The sequence below is a fragment of the Nycticebus coucang genome, chromosome 5, assembly GCF_027406575.1.
Source record: "Nycticebus coucang isolate mNycCou1 chromosome 5, mNycCou1.pri, whole genome shotgun sequence".
Classification (NCBI taxonomy): domain Eukaryota; kingdom Metazoa; phylum Chordata; class Mammalia; order Primates; family Lorisidae; genus Nycticebus; species Nycticebus coucang.
The window spans coordinates 142,191,553-142,206,334 of NC_069784.1; the positions used below are offsets into that span (position 1 = coordinate 142,191,553).

General features: G+C 40.1%; 1 protein-coding gene across 6 annotated transcripts in view; it reads left to right on the plus strand.

Annotated features, from left to right (window-relative positions):
* TBP (TATA-box binding protein) overlaps positions 1-14,753 on the plus strand; it is a 31,390-nt gene extending 16,637 nt beyond the window's left edge. For 4 of the 6 annotated variants that reach the window (XR_008380106.1, XR_008380103.1, XR_008380104.1 and 1 more), the window contains 7 exons: positions 157-244; positions 6,566-6,657; positions 7,860-8,027; positions 9,571-9,665; positions 11,036-11,160; positions 13,572-13,814; positions 14,169-14,753. Coding sequence is in view for 2 of the 6 variants with exons in the window: in XM_053591079.1 (XP_053447054.1) it covers positions 157-244; positions 6,566-6,657; positions 7,860-8,027; positions 9,571-9,665; positions 11,036-11,115 (523 nt within the window). In the remaining 4 variants the exon portion in view is untranslated. The remainder of the gene's footprint in view (positions 1-156; positions 245-6,565; positions 6,658-7,859; positions 8,028-9,570; positions 9,666-11,035; positions 11,161-13,571; positions 13,815-14,168) is intronic. The other 2 variants (XM_053591079.1, XM_053591080.1) reach the window with 2 other exon arrangements.
* Positions 14,754-14,782: the final 29 nt, after the last annotated feature.

Sequence of the window (14,782 nt, forward strand, 5' to 3'; positions counted from 1 at the left end):
GCATGGTGTGTGATACTTGTTAGACACTTAATATCAGCAAGTTTTAAAAATTAAAGCATTGCAAAAGGATCAGACTTTGAAGTAATGATCTAGTACTCCATCCTGTAAAAGTTAAATAATTTAAATAATCATGTTTTCTTTTCAAATTTCTTGCAGAAATATTGTTTCCACAGTGAATCTTGGTTGTAAACTTGATCTAAAGACCATTGCACTTCGCGCCCGAAATGCTGAATATAATCCCAAGGTCAGATCTATTTTAATGCATTTTAAGCTGTATAATGAAATAAGAATTTACTTCTAAAAGTCCATAGATCAAAGAGTTTGGGTTATGCTTATGTTTCTTGACATCAACAAAATGAGGATCTAAAGTAAAATAAATGTATATTGGTTTTTATCTTGCATATTTAGTAAATAGAACAGTTTCACTCATTCAACTAGAATGTTATTGAGTATCTACTAAGAGTCCCTAGGAACATACAAGTCTACAAGTTAAACTAAGTTTTTATATACATTGTAATGGGGATCATATGAAGTTTGAAAACAGATTATATAGTATGGCCCTGTTTGTATTTTGAGAACTATAACATAGTATGACATGGGTGGGTGTGGTGGCTCACACCTGTAATCCACGGTGGGTGGATTGCTTGAGCTCTAGAGTTCAAGACTGAGCAAGAGACCCCATCTCTAAAAATAGCTGGGCGTTGTGGTGGGTGCCTGTAGTCCCACTACTTGGAAGGCTGACGCCAGAGGATTGCTTGAGTCTAAGAGCTTAAGGTTTCCCGTGAGCCATGATGTCAGGGCACTCTACTGAGGGTGCCAAAGTGAGACTCTGTCTCAAAAAAAAACAAAAAACCCAAAAGATAGAATGACATGGTATTTTGAATTTTCCTCAAAATAATCCTATGTGGTAATTGATAAGGGGACATATGGATGAAATAAGATTGACCAAGAGTAATTATTAAAGTAAGATAATAAGTACAGGAGGTGTATTATCTATTTTTCTAGTTTTGTATAACTTTTTTTACAATAAGAAGACTAGGGGGAGAAGTTTCTGATTTTAAGATACCAACCTGAGTATATGTTAAAGGCTTTTGCACCTATACTAGTAGAAAAGTTTGTTTGATTTTTAATAGAAAATATTTACGTTAAGAAATGAGGGAACATTCTTAGGGACCCAGTCAGAACCAAGATATCTGAGTCTGAAGATCGGGTTGAAGAGTTGATCCTACAGAAGACAGCTCCCCCAAAGTCAAAGAATCACTCAGACACATACAAACTTTTTTTTTTTTTTTAGACAGTCTCACTTTTTGCTCTCTGTAAAGTGCGGTAGTGTTATAGTTCACAGCAACCTCAAACTCTTGGGCTCAAGTGATTCTCTTGCCTCAGCCTCCCAAGTAGCTGGGACTACAGACGCCTGCCACAACATTTAGCTATTTTTAGAGATGGGGTCTCGCTCTGGCTCAGGCTGGTCTCCAACTCGTGTCCACCGGCCTCAGCCTCCCAGAGTGCTAGGGTTACAGGTGTGAGCTACCTCGCCTGGCCCTACATACAAACTTTTATACAAAGGAAACTAATGTTAAGTTGATTTCATCTAACAAAGGAATAATAAATTCTATTTAATAAAAAGGGAAGAAAACATAAGGAAAAACTTGGGGCAGTTCTTAAAATATAGTATTTCTCATTTCTTGAGTAAGCTTCTGTAGCTGGCAGCTAGTAAAGAGGCTTGTCAGGCTGTTGTGCCCTGTGGCAGCTGGACAGGTCAGCAGGGAAGACGATTGCAGTTACTTATGGGTGCTCTGGAAATTCAAGAATTTACTTTTCAGTTATATGTGACAGGCTGTCTCGGTAATGTCTGTCAGTGTCTGTGTTAATGCCTCTATCCTAGTTTTTCCAGGTTAACACTTACTTCCTTACCAGTGTATCTGAGTTCCCCCCTTTTGGTTAAACTCTTCATCCAGGTTGACCATGAGGGCTTCACTCTTCTCATACAATTTCATTAGTTGAATTGTCATTTTGAAATAATGGCTGTGTAGCAACATTTAAGTGCCTGGGTATTAGACAGTGGAGGAGCAGAAAAGAATAATGTTGAACATCCTAAGAAATATGTAGACACTGCTTTATGTCTGATTTTTTAGTTTACTTAAGACTAACCAAGAGAATAATTCCCAAGCATAAGCTTGGTCACATTTAGTTAACCAAGGTTTTTTTTCTTTTTTTTTTTTTCAATTGATTGATTATTCTACTTTTTCTTCTCTCTCAAAAATATTTCTCTAGTCATTAAAAGATGAATGAACTATTATACAAATTCTCACTAGGCTGGCCAATAATTATGGATGGTTCTATTATCTGGGTCTCTTTTAGCCAATATATGAAAATTTGTTGGGCTTCTAAAGTTTGAGCTGTTAAATTTGCTTTGTGAGCCATAGTCCATATCACGTATGTTCATTCAGAAACCCCTAGCCAGGGCAGACGTTTTTGTATAAGCTATTGAAATCCATGTTCTTACAATCTTTTTTGGTAAGTTTGCATTTTAATGTTTTAATTAGATATAGTGCCTGAGGTTTTTCTTTTCTCTTTTTTTTTTTTTTTTTTTTTGTGGTTTTTGGCCTGGGATAGATTTGAACCCGCCACCTCCAGCATATGGGACCGGCGCCCTACTCCTTGAGCTACAGGTGCCGCCCCTGAGGTTTTTCTTTTGAGAGCTTGAAAACCTGGATGACCAATTTACTAGTGGCACAAACACCAAAAAGCCATTAATATTGAGGGGGAGAAGTGAGAGAAGAGGCAGTACATAGTAAAGTCGTTCTGTCCTGAGTGTTGATCCGAAGGTGTTGGGGAAAGCTGTACTTTTAGGAGTCATCATCTTCTGGAGTATTTTATTTTATTTTACTTTATTTCTTTACTTATTTTTGTTTTACTATATATATATATATATATATTTTTTTTTTTTTTTTTTTTTAGAGATGGAATCTTGCTTTGTTGCCCAGGATGGTCTTGAACTCTTATATAAAGAAGTGATCCCCTCACCTTAGCCTCCCAATTAACTGGGACTACCTAGTGCGACCATCACACCCTGCTTCCTCAAGGCCTTGTAATAAGACCTGTGATCTACCTCTGGGCAGAACTGATGATACCTGCTTAGAGGATTCTTGAATATATGTAAACTGTGTCCTGGTGCCTGCAAGTTACATGTTAGTCGTGAACATCTGACAGGTTTATTTGAGGCATTTTCTAAGGCTGACTTCCATGGGTGGCTTTTCTATTAAACTGTTTGCTGCAGTAGATTATGTGAGGGTGTGTGCAGGGGTACTTTTTTTGAGAGGTAGCTTGCTGCTATCAGTCATACAACACAGGACACCTGACAGTGTACATGGTATTAGTTGATGGTACTCAGCAAGAACAGGGTGTGACCGGTTAAGACTGTTAGGGGCCGGGCGGCGCCTGTGGCTCAAGGAGTAGGGCGCTGGTCCCATATGCCGGAGGTGGCGGGTTCAAACCCAGCCTTGGCCAAAAACCACAAAAAAAAAAAAAAAGACTGTTAGGGGCCATGTTTATCATACACTGAGCATTTGCAAGTTTGAGGTGTTGCTCACTTTGCCTTGATGGCAGAAGTAAGACTTTACACCAAGGATAGCAGAAGTCTTTCTGGACATTTGGACTATTTTAGCATTGGCCTTTTAACAAAGGAAAACTCCAGTCAACTAGAAAAACTATTTATGAACTATTAGTAGGTAATCATTTGCCACATAACATTTCAGTCAACAATGGACCGTATATATGACAGTGGTCATGAGGTGTCAGCCATCGTGATGTCCTAGTGCAATGCAGGGCATTACAGGTGTGAGCCACTGTGCCAGGCCTTAGGCTGTGATTTTCATGATGGTGAAATTACCTAACCATGTGCTTCTGAGAATGTTGTCAAGACATGTCTCACTATATATCTTACGAAATCTAAGTGGGAGCCTAGAGCCTTCCCTACATTGTAATTTCTTCTGGCTTGTGACAATTGAAGATAAGGCAATTCTCAGGAACACTTTGAGTTTTTTAAGATTTCCCCACCAAGGTGTAGTGGCTGTAATCCTAGCACTCTGGGAGGCCAAGACGGGTAAATTGCCTGAGCTCAGAAGTTCAAGACCAGCCTGAGCAAAAGCAAGATCCTGTCTCTAAAAATAGCTGTGTTTCTAAGCCCTAAAACATAACCTTGTCTTTTATGCACAAGTGAATAGAAATGTATAGTCAGGGTTGCTATACTAACTTGTTAAGGAAAACACCTGATTTAGTTTTGAGACATTTTAGTCAATTTGGGTGAGCTATTTGAAATATGGAGAACATAAAATATGCCTAATTATTTTAGAAGACCTTCCTTTAAGGTCAGAGAATAAATCTTTGTAGTTACCAATGGCTGTTTGGGCAACTGCAAAGGTATTTAGAGGGAAAAGAGATCTAACAGTTTATTATTTTGAATTTAAAGCAAGAAATTAAGGAAGGAAAAAAAGATTTTTCAGAACTGTTGAATCTTTTTCATCATTTAAAACTTTTTGACTTCACAGAAAGAGGGACGGAGGGAGGGGGGTGGGGCCTTGGTGTGTGTCACACTTTATAGGGGCAAGACATGATTGCAAGAGGGACTTTACCTAACAATTGCAATCAGTGTAACCTGGCTTATTGTACCCTCAATGAATCCCCAACAATAAAAAAAAATAAAAATAAATAAAAAATAAACTTTTTGACTTCAAAATAAAATATTGGCATATTAAATAAAACAATGTGTATGTCATCCTCAGTGTATGATACTGATAAATTAACCATTTCCTTAATGAGACAAAAACATATATTTCTCTCTGTTTTTACCTCATGTAGTTTCAACCATTTATATTAGTTATTACCTTTGGCCAAAAATTAATTTAGTTTCCTCTAGACAAAAGGAAGACTAGAAGGTAGATGAGCAGGAGCGTCTAGCTGTATGTTGGAGCACCTTAGATATTCCTTTTGTAATTATTTAAAATGGCAAAAATTAATGTGTACATTAACATCATCTAGAGGCATTTATATATTCCTATTATCATATTATGCAACATGTGAAAATGAGAATGACAGTGAATAGAAATTGTTTAGTGACCAGTGTTTTTTTCTTTCTCTTAAGAAATTATCCAAATACTCCAAAATTTTTAATATTTTTCTAAGATTTGAAAGGTAATTAAGGGTCTGGAAATTAATTACTCAAAGTGAGTCTGTATGGCGTGCAACTTTATAAGAATCTTTCATGTATCATAATTTTATTTAGTCGAATACATAATGTTATGATCTTTAAAGAAGTGTTACTAGCTATCTGGCCAAAAATAGTAAAAGTTGTTTAAGAAATCAAAATAACTAGGCTTTTCCTTGGACTTGTGTAAACTAGAACATATTGCTAACATTTTTAGGTGGCAGTAAAATCACAGGGCAGTTTTTAAATTAAAATTGTTAAAGCAATGTAGTTAATCAGAGTCATCTTGATTAGAAATATTATATGGATTTTTTTCTTGTATAACTAAATACCTTATATTAAATTTTTGCCAGTAATCCCAGCAAACTGGGATAAACTGATGTGGGAGGATTGCTTGATCCTAAGAGTATAGGACCAACTTGGGCAACATAGCAAGACTCTGTCTCTGGCTAACATTTACAAGGTTAGCCAGGTGTGGTTGTGGGCACCTGTAGTTCCAGCTACTCAGGAGGCTGAGGCAGGATCTCTTGAGCACAGGAGTTTGAGGCTGCACTAAGCTGTAATGATCCCACTACCCTTCAGCCTGGATGACAGAGTGAGACCCAATCCCCCACCCCCCCAATTTTTTTTTAAGTTACTTGAAAGGATTTTTGCTTTTTATCATGTACCTGAGGTCATTAATTCAACCCATAGTTGAAATATTTTCCTCTTCAGTTACAATTTTAATTTAAAAAAAAGTTTCTTAAAGAACCAACATATTTTAAACATAAACAGCAGAAAATGAGTAAAAACTGATTTTTTCTTATTTTGCATTTACATAATATTTACTATATTAATATTGTTTCTAAAGGCCAGTTGGAAGTAGGATTTTATGTCATTGCTTATTGCTAAATGCTTGTAATCTGATTTAATAATTTCCTCAGATAAAAAAGGCTTATTCGTTTATTTGCCTAAAAATTCATATTAATAACACAAAATGTATAGAGAAACTAGAGAGAAACTAGTTATGATAGCAGCAAATATAAGGCAGCAACAGAGGCACTGGTTTTTATTGAGCATGTAATTAAAGAACCAAGTTTTGCAAACATTACTTAATCTTGCTGGAATGTTTATGTGAAAGAATATATAGATCTTGGTGTAACTTCCTTAGTCACAATTGGTATTTTCTTCTGCTTCCTATGCCGAGGAGTATCTGTTACATGTGATGTGAGTCCTGTACACATATTTTGATAAGCATAGGACAAGTGTTTCGATACTAGATCCTTCCCACCAGTGGTGATGTTGTTTGTCAATGTCTGGTTCTAAGAAAAATGAGCAGTTGGTTATGACCTCACTAATGATTCTTTCTGGCCATTTTAGCGGTTTGCTGCTGTGATCATGAGAATAAGAGAGCCACGGACCACAGCACTAATTTTCAGTTCTGGGAAGATGGTGTGCACAGGAGCCAAGAGGTAGTAACATGTTTTTGTTACTTTCATAATTAAAATGGTTGATTCTAATCACTTTAGACAGCAGTGACTTTTTTTTTTTTTTTTTTTTTGTAGAGACAGAGTCTCACTTTATCACCCTTGGTAGAGTGCCATGGCATCACACAGCTCACAGCAACCCAACTCCTGGGCTTAAGCGATTCTCTTGCCTCAGCCTCCCGAGTAGCTGGGACTACAGGCGCCCGCCACAATGCCCAGCTATTTTTTGGTTTGCAGTTCAGCCGGGGCCGGGTTTGAACCCGCCACCCTCGGTATATGGGGCTGGCGCCCTACCGACTGAGCCACAGGTGCTGCCCCTAGACAGCAGTGACTTTATTCTCTTAAAGTCATACGTGAGTTTTGCACTTGGATTACAATGCTTTTTTATCCATACAATTCAGTTGTGTTTTGTTAATATATATATTTATTATAATACAACATCAGAACTATTTTTTTTGAGACAGAGTCTCCCTATGTTGCCCTCAGTAGAGTGACATGGCATCACAGCTCACAACAACCTCAAACTCTGGAGCTTAAGTGATTCCCTTGCCTCAGCCTCCCAAGTAACTGGGACTATAGGTGCCTGCTACAACACCTGGCTGTTTTTGTTGTTGTTGTCATTGTTTAGCAGGCCCTGGGCTGGGTTTGAACCCACCACCCTCAGTGTATGTGGCCGACGCCATAACCACTGAGTTATGGGTGCTGAGCCAACATCAGAACTATTAATAGTCACAGTTTCACAGTTTTATGACATCGCAGAAATGGATAAAGGAAAATTTGAAAGTCAGATGATAGAATTAGTGAATACATTCTTCAATGATAAATGTCATTATTTTCCTGTCAAAATGAAGCCTGCTAGTTTTCATCTCAGTAGAAATTTATGAGTTAAAGTATAAAAAAGGTAATGATGATCATGATAACATCACACTTCACATGCTTAAAATATAGGGCTGTCAATGATTTCATGAATTGAAAGGGTAATTGTTTTGGTAGGCCTACAGTTTTCTGTCAAGGACGCAGGAATACTTGTTAGTAAAATTGTTAATTTTGATCTTTTCTCTTCTTGGAAGGGTGTTGAACAGTTTACTGTATTTTTTATTAATTTCCTAATTTGGACTTTTTATAAGTTATTTATCTAAATAATTATTTTAGCTGGGGTTGAGTATATTTCTTTTTCCTTTCTCTAGTGAAGAACAGTCCAGACTAGCAGCAAGAAAATATGCCAGAGTTGTACAGAAATTGGGCTTCCCAGCTAAGTTTTTGGATTTCAAGATTCAAAATATGGTGGGGAGCTGTGATGTGAAGTTCCCTATAAGGTTGGAAGGCCTTGTGCTAACCCACCAACAGTTTAGTAGGTAAGGCTGAAGTATATTGTGATTACTTTCGGCAACACTTCATTTAAAACCTATTTAAAATTGTTCAGGATAAAGCAGATGGAAAATGTTCAGAATGGAAGTACCAGTGACATCATAGTAACATTTTCTTCCTCACGTCCTCAGTGACATTTATCACCTTCACCAGCCTCTTGGTTCCCATACTACTTGGTAACACCCAAAAGTCCCCTTCGTAGGAATGAATTTGATTCCTCTTCTCTGTTTTATTATTTTAGTGCTCAGTAGATAAATTTTAAATGCACAAATTGAGTCAAAAACCTCTCATAACAGTTTTTTCCCAGTTTGAATCTTTTTAGTTCATAGCAGATCTGTAGGCAAACTGTAAAGTTGAGCCATAAGAACTTTTTTTTTTGAGACAGAGTCTCACTTTGTCACCCCGGGTAGAGTGCTGTGGCGTCATAGCTCACAGCAACCTCAGACTCTTGGGCTCAAGCGATTCTTTTGCCTTAGCCTCTGGAACAGCTGGGACTACAGGTGCCCACCACACCACCTGGCTTTTTTTTTTTTTTTTAGAGAGACGGGAGGTCTCACTCTAGCTTAGGCTGGTCTTGAACTTAGAGCTCAGGCAATCCACCTGCCTGGGCCTCCCACATCCCAGAGTGCTAGGATTACAGGCATGAGCCACTGCGCCTGGCTGATAAGAACATTCTTTCCAATTATCTTTCCTGCTACTTGCAGGGACTGCTGGCCCCACCTACCTTATGGCCTCATCCCACTGTCTTCTCTTGCTCTCTGCCCACAGCTGTGCCAGCCCCCTACTTCCCCTGGACTCCCTGTGCTCCTCTTGCCCTGGGCCTTCACTCCTGCCACTGCAATACCTGCTCACTGTGGTCTCACTCTTCACCTAGGAAGCTCCACCTGAGTTTCTGATGTCCACTCATGCTATAGAGCAGCCTGTCCTGATTTCCCCCTAGGTCAAATACACATCCTGTTTTCAGCCTCTCTGAGCTAACAAAAATGAGGTTACAAGGATCAGAATAGTAAGTACCAATAGTTCATTTAGTCACATAACTCAACGAGGATAGGTTCATTCTCAGGCTAGTATCTGGTGTATTAGGTGAAATAAATACAGTTAATAGAGAATATTTCAATTTAAGGTGGTAGGATATGATTAAAAGGTAAACTGTCACTACCAGATCTTAGAAATAGATTATTATTAGGCTAAGTTGCTATACCTACACTTGTCCAGAATGAATTTTGGATTAGAAACTGCAGAAGGTAAATACAAAGCTCTTGTTTTTATGTCAGAAAATTCAGATGCAATAGCAATAGGGAAAAGTGAGAGCATAGGTAGCCTCCTGTCAACTAGTTGGTTATTAAGTGTCGATTCCAAGGTAGCCTCACTTGCTTATGTATTTTCTCCTTTGATGCTTATTGAAGAACTGTCTTTACCTATTCATTAGTTTGCTTGTTTACTCAGCATTTTCCCTCATACAGGTCCTTATTTTATCTAAAAGCATGGAAAGCTTTTAATTTCTAAACCGTGTTTACTATTTCCTTCTAGTTATGAGCCAGAGTTATTTCCTGGTTTAATCTACAGAATGATCAAACCCAGAATCGTTCTTCTCATTTTTGTTTCTGGAAAAGTTGTATTAACAGGTAAGTTGTAATAGGAAGTAGCGTCTTTAAGTTTGGAAGAGTGTCATGGGTGGCATTTTCTCAGTGCTGGACAGTGGGCTAGCTTCTCATGTAGAGGCCTTCCACCCTGACACTGGTGACAAACATGCCCGCAGGAGGGACAGAGTGAGAGCAGGGAGGTCTGACCAAGCCAAAGCACCACTTATGTTGACAGTCTGTGGGGGATGGGGGCTGTGCTTCAAGTGAGGCTAGTGATTCAGTGGGACTTAGTCTTGAATCTGTGGGATTCTTGAGTAGTATCACGAGATAACTAGGACGATTCTGAAGAACTTAGTTGAAGGCAGCAGAGAGCAGGAGGGTTCAGTGGTTCCCCTGCTGCACAGGCCACTGTTCAGGAGCAGGGGAGGCTGTGAGGACCTGCCAGTCTTTAGAGAGCTGAGTTGCAGAGCAGGAGGCTGGAGCGTGTGTGCGTGCGTGCGTGCGTGCGCGTGTGTGTCGGCGCCCTACTCCTTTGAGCCACAGGCACCACCCTGTGTGTTTTTAATAAAGAAAAGAGGTTTATTTGGCTCAAGGTTCTGCAGACTATACAAGCCACATGACACTAGCACCTGCTTCTGGTGAGGCCTCAGGGAGCCTCCAAACATGGTGGGAGAGCGAGGAGCAGGCATGTCACATGGCAAGAAAGGAAGCAGTAGGCGCTGCTTTTGTTCTTTAAAAAAACATTTTAAAAAATAGTTTTTTAAAAACAATAACAGGATTGTGACAGGGGTGCCACCATTAATGTCTTTTTTTTTTTTCTTTTGGGACAGTCTCATTATGTCGTCCTTGGTAGAGTGCTGAGGCGTCACAGCTCCCAGCAACCTCAAAGCTTAAGCCAGTGGTTCTCAACCTTCCTAATGCCGTGACCCTTTAATACCGTTCCTCATGTTGTCGTGACCCCCAACCATAACATTATTTTCATTGCTACTTCATAACTAATTTTGCTACTGTTATGAATTGTAATGTAAATATCTGATGTGTAGGATGTATTTAGGTGACCCCTGTCAAAGAGTCGTTTGACTCCCAAAGGGGTCGCAACCCACAGGTTGAGAACCACTGACTTAAGCAATTCTGTTGCCTCAGGCTACCAAGTAGCTGGGACTGCAGGTGCCCTCCACAACACCCAGCTAACTTTTTTTTGTTGTTGCGGTTGTCATTGTTGCTTAGCTGTTCATTGTTCGAACCCACCATCTTTGGTGTATGTGGCTGGCACCGTAACCACTGTGCTACGGGAGCTCAGCCCACCATTAATGCCTATGTCTGTTTATCTGACTGATATGGAGAGAATGTGCCTAATGTGTTTGGAAACGCCATTTCAGACTCTTCATCTACACCCCAACTTTTGTTTGTAGGTGCTAAAGTCAGAGCAGAAATTTATGAAGCATTTGAGAACATCTACCCCATTCTAAAGGGATTCAGGAAGACAACATAATGACTGCCCTGTGCCCTGCCTCTACCACCCATGTGTTCTGAACAAGTACGTTCTGGTACCACGCTCAGGTGTGGTTGTGGCACCAGGCAATGCTTTTCCATGAGGCCCGCTGAGGCGTTGTGTACTGAGAACACCGTGCAATGTGCACTGAGCTGCTCCCACTGTGCCGCTGCCTGAGCAGCGCCCACTTATTTATATTTAGATTCTAAACACTGTTGTTGACAAGTTTAAGGGATAAAACTTCAAGTGTTAAAGCCACCTCTGCAATTCATTGGACTTTTTTTTTCCCCCCATAAACCACAGTTTTTATATTTCTATCAGAAAAGTAAAAATCTTTTTTAAAAGTGTTGTTTTTCTAATTTCTAACTCCTAGGGGTTATTTCTGTGCCACACACATTCCGCCTTCCAGTATTGCAGGAGAGAACCGATGTGTTAATGAAAACAAACAGCTGTACATATTTTTCTTCAGAGTACCCTGTACAATAAATGCAGTTTATAAAAGTGTTAGATTGCTATTATAAATGATACCTTGTAAGAGTCATGTGATTATACTGTTTAAAAAAGTTGTATTTTAGATACAATGCCTGAAACCATTTTGGTGTTTGCTTGTTGTTTGCTGCTGTCACCTGAGAACTCGTTGTTGCTCAGGAAATGTGTATTTATTACCTTCTGTTGGAAGCACTGCCTGTTTCCCAGTTAGGTTGCAAATGGTGCCTGGAATCCTCACAAAGCTGCGGGTTTTATTCCTCTTTTGGAGGCGAGACTTGGGCTCAGCCAAGTATTTGGTTGAGGTTGCACAGCCAGTGAGTGGCAGCTGCACCCTGTCCACCACAGATGGCCAGTTGTCTGTTAACTTTTTTGGTGAGAGGTTTTTTTTTTCCCCTCATGGAATATCAGCATTCTTAAATTTCATTGTTAGGGTTCTTTTTGGTTTAGGGAGGAGTTGGTTTTGTTTTCAAATTGTGGTTATAAAAGTACATTTCCACCTCCTTTTCCCTTCCCCCATCTCAGTAAGGTAACCTACCAGGTCAGCAGGCATTTTCCAAGACCTGTCCTATGCTAATTCTAACCTATGAGCTTGCTTTTGATCCTATTTTTGGAAAAATTACAGAAGAATATGTTCAGTTTTATAGTTTTCCTTTTTTTCAGGTAGTATATCAAATGTATTTCCATTATTGGGAATTAAGGTGCTCTTATATACCTTCATTTATTGAATCATTCCCATTCCCTTAATTATGGTCACTATTGGGAACAGTACTGTAGGGAATGGCTTTCTATGTGTACTTCTGTGGTAAGTACTGGTATTCCTATAGTAAACTTTCCTCAAGGAATTGCTATATTAAGAACTATTTATACATTCTAAATTTTGACAGATTGGTAACCACACTGCAGTCCAAAAAGAAGAGTCTATGAAGTTCCCTTTTCCTCCATTTCCCAGTCATTATTGATGCCAACAATGTATGGGTTTGGGAAGACATCATTTCAGTATTTATCTCTATCCCAGAAGTGTCTTTTCATATATGTAGGCCGTGTGTGTGTGTATTCCTTAGTAAAGTTTTTTTTGAGACAGTTTCACTTCATCACCCTTGGTAGAGTGCCCTGGTGTCATAGCTCATAGCAACCACAAATTCCTGAGCTCAAGCGACTCTCTTGCCTCAGTCTCCTGAGCACCTGGAACTATAGGCGCCGCTACAATGCCCAGAACCTCAAACTTTTGGGCTCACATGATTCTCAGCCTTCCAAGTAGCTGGGACTACAGGTGCCAGCCACTACGCCCAGCTATTCTTTTTATTGTTGTTGCAGTTGTGGTGGTATAGCAGGCCTAGGCCAGGTTCAAACCCGCCTACTTTGGTGTATGTGGCCAGTGCCCTAACTGCTGAGCTACGGGTGCTCAGCCCCTATCTCTTTTCCTTCCACTATGTGGGCCATTGAGTGGTTAGAGCTCAGAGTTTGGGTTTTGCTAGTTACAAAGTCATGGTATAGTGCAGCATGTTTGCTTTGCTTTTTTAAATTTTCAAGATAAAATATCAGTTCATATTAATAATTCAAATTCAGAATTATAGGATTTTAATTTAGCCAATTCTTTATTATATGTACACTTTCTTTTATACTTAGAATTCTTAATTTTATTTTATTATTATTATTTTTTGCTGTTTTTGGCTGGGGCTGGGTTTGAACCCGCCACCTCTAGCATATGGGGCCGGTGCCTTTGAGCCACAGGCGCCTCCCAGAATTCTTAAATTTTTTTTTTTATTTTGGCCGGGGCTAGGTTTGAACCCGCCACCTCTGGCATATGGGACCGGCACCCTACTCCTTGAGCCACAGGCGCCGCCCCCAGAATTCTTAATTTCTTAAGAACATGGAAGATGAGTTAGAATATCCCATAATTACTCATTTAATCTACATTATTATACATGCAACATTCCGTTTTTTTGTTTTTTTCTTTTTCTCTCAAGATGATGTCTCACTGTCTCCCTGGGTAGAGTGCCCTAGTGTCATCACTGCTCACAGCAACTTCAAACTCCTGGGCTCTAGTGATGTCTTGCCTCAGAGCTGGGACTATAGGCACCTGCCACAACGCCCTGCTAGTTTTTCTGTTTCTAGTAGAGACTGGGTCTTAACACGTACTTGCGCTGGTCTCTAACTTTTGAACTCAAGCAATCCACCTACCTCAGCCTTCCAGACTGCTGGGATTATAGGTGAGCGCCACTGTAGCAGCATATACAACATTCTTCAGAGTGACAAAATACTTCCACCAATATGATTTACCAAAAACAGTTAAAACATCTGTATTATGCTATGACTGTCAATTGTCAAAGGACAAGATCAGCTCAGTCCAGACAAAGCTGACTGTGTTGCTAAGTTGGGGAGAGCCTCTTTGTTTGGGCAGCACCTGGGCCTAGCAGATCTTAAACTGCAGGGTGGAGCCAAGGAAGGACTGGTGGTTGGCACCGTCTGTGGAGCTGACGCTGCCTGGGTGCAACTTGCTGATTTGATCATATTGTGGTTTTAAGTGTGTCCTGATATTTTTTATTCTTGTATTTTCTGTATAGTTGTCATTTTAAACACAGTTGCCAAGTTGGTGTTGACTCAGAATCCCTCTTTTGGTACAACCTGTTCCGAGTGAAAGACCTGGTGATCTTGGACCGTCTCCAGAGGCACGGAACACGCACGTAGCGGCGGGCTGGGCGCTCCCAGAGCCTGCGTAGCGATGTCCCCATCACAGCTTCTACCACAAAGACCCTAACGTATTTGCCTTAAAGGGCCTTACTGGGCAGAACGCACACGTACTGACTACAAGAAGTTTTTACTCACACCTTGTAACGTCAAGGCCCCGTGTCCTGCTGTCGGTCTGCACGTGCTGCGGGGTGTTCTGACCAAACGGCGGCAACCCGGGACCCAGCTGCCCAGGGTCAGAGCAGGAGAGCGCCCTGGGGGAGTTACTGCATTCCCTGCTGGGGGGGCTGTGCAACCAGGGGTCCTCAAACTTTTTAAACAGGGGGCCAGTTCACTGTCCCTCAGACTGTTGGAGGGCCGAACTATAGTTTAAAAAAAAAAAACTATGAACAAATTCCTATGCACACTGCACATATCTTATTTTGAAGTAAAAAAAAAAAAAAAAATGGGAACAAATACAATCACACCACCTCATGTGGCTCGTGGGCCG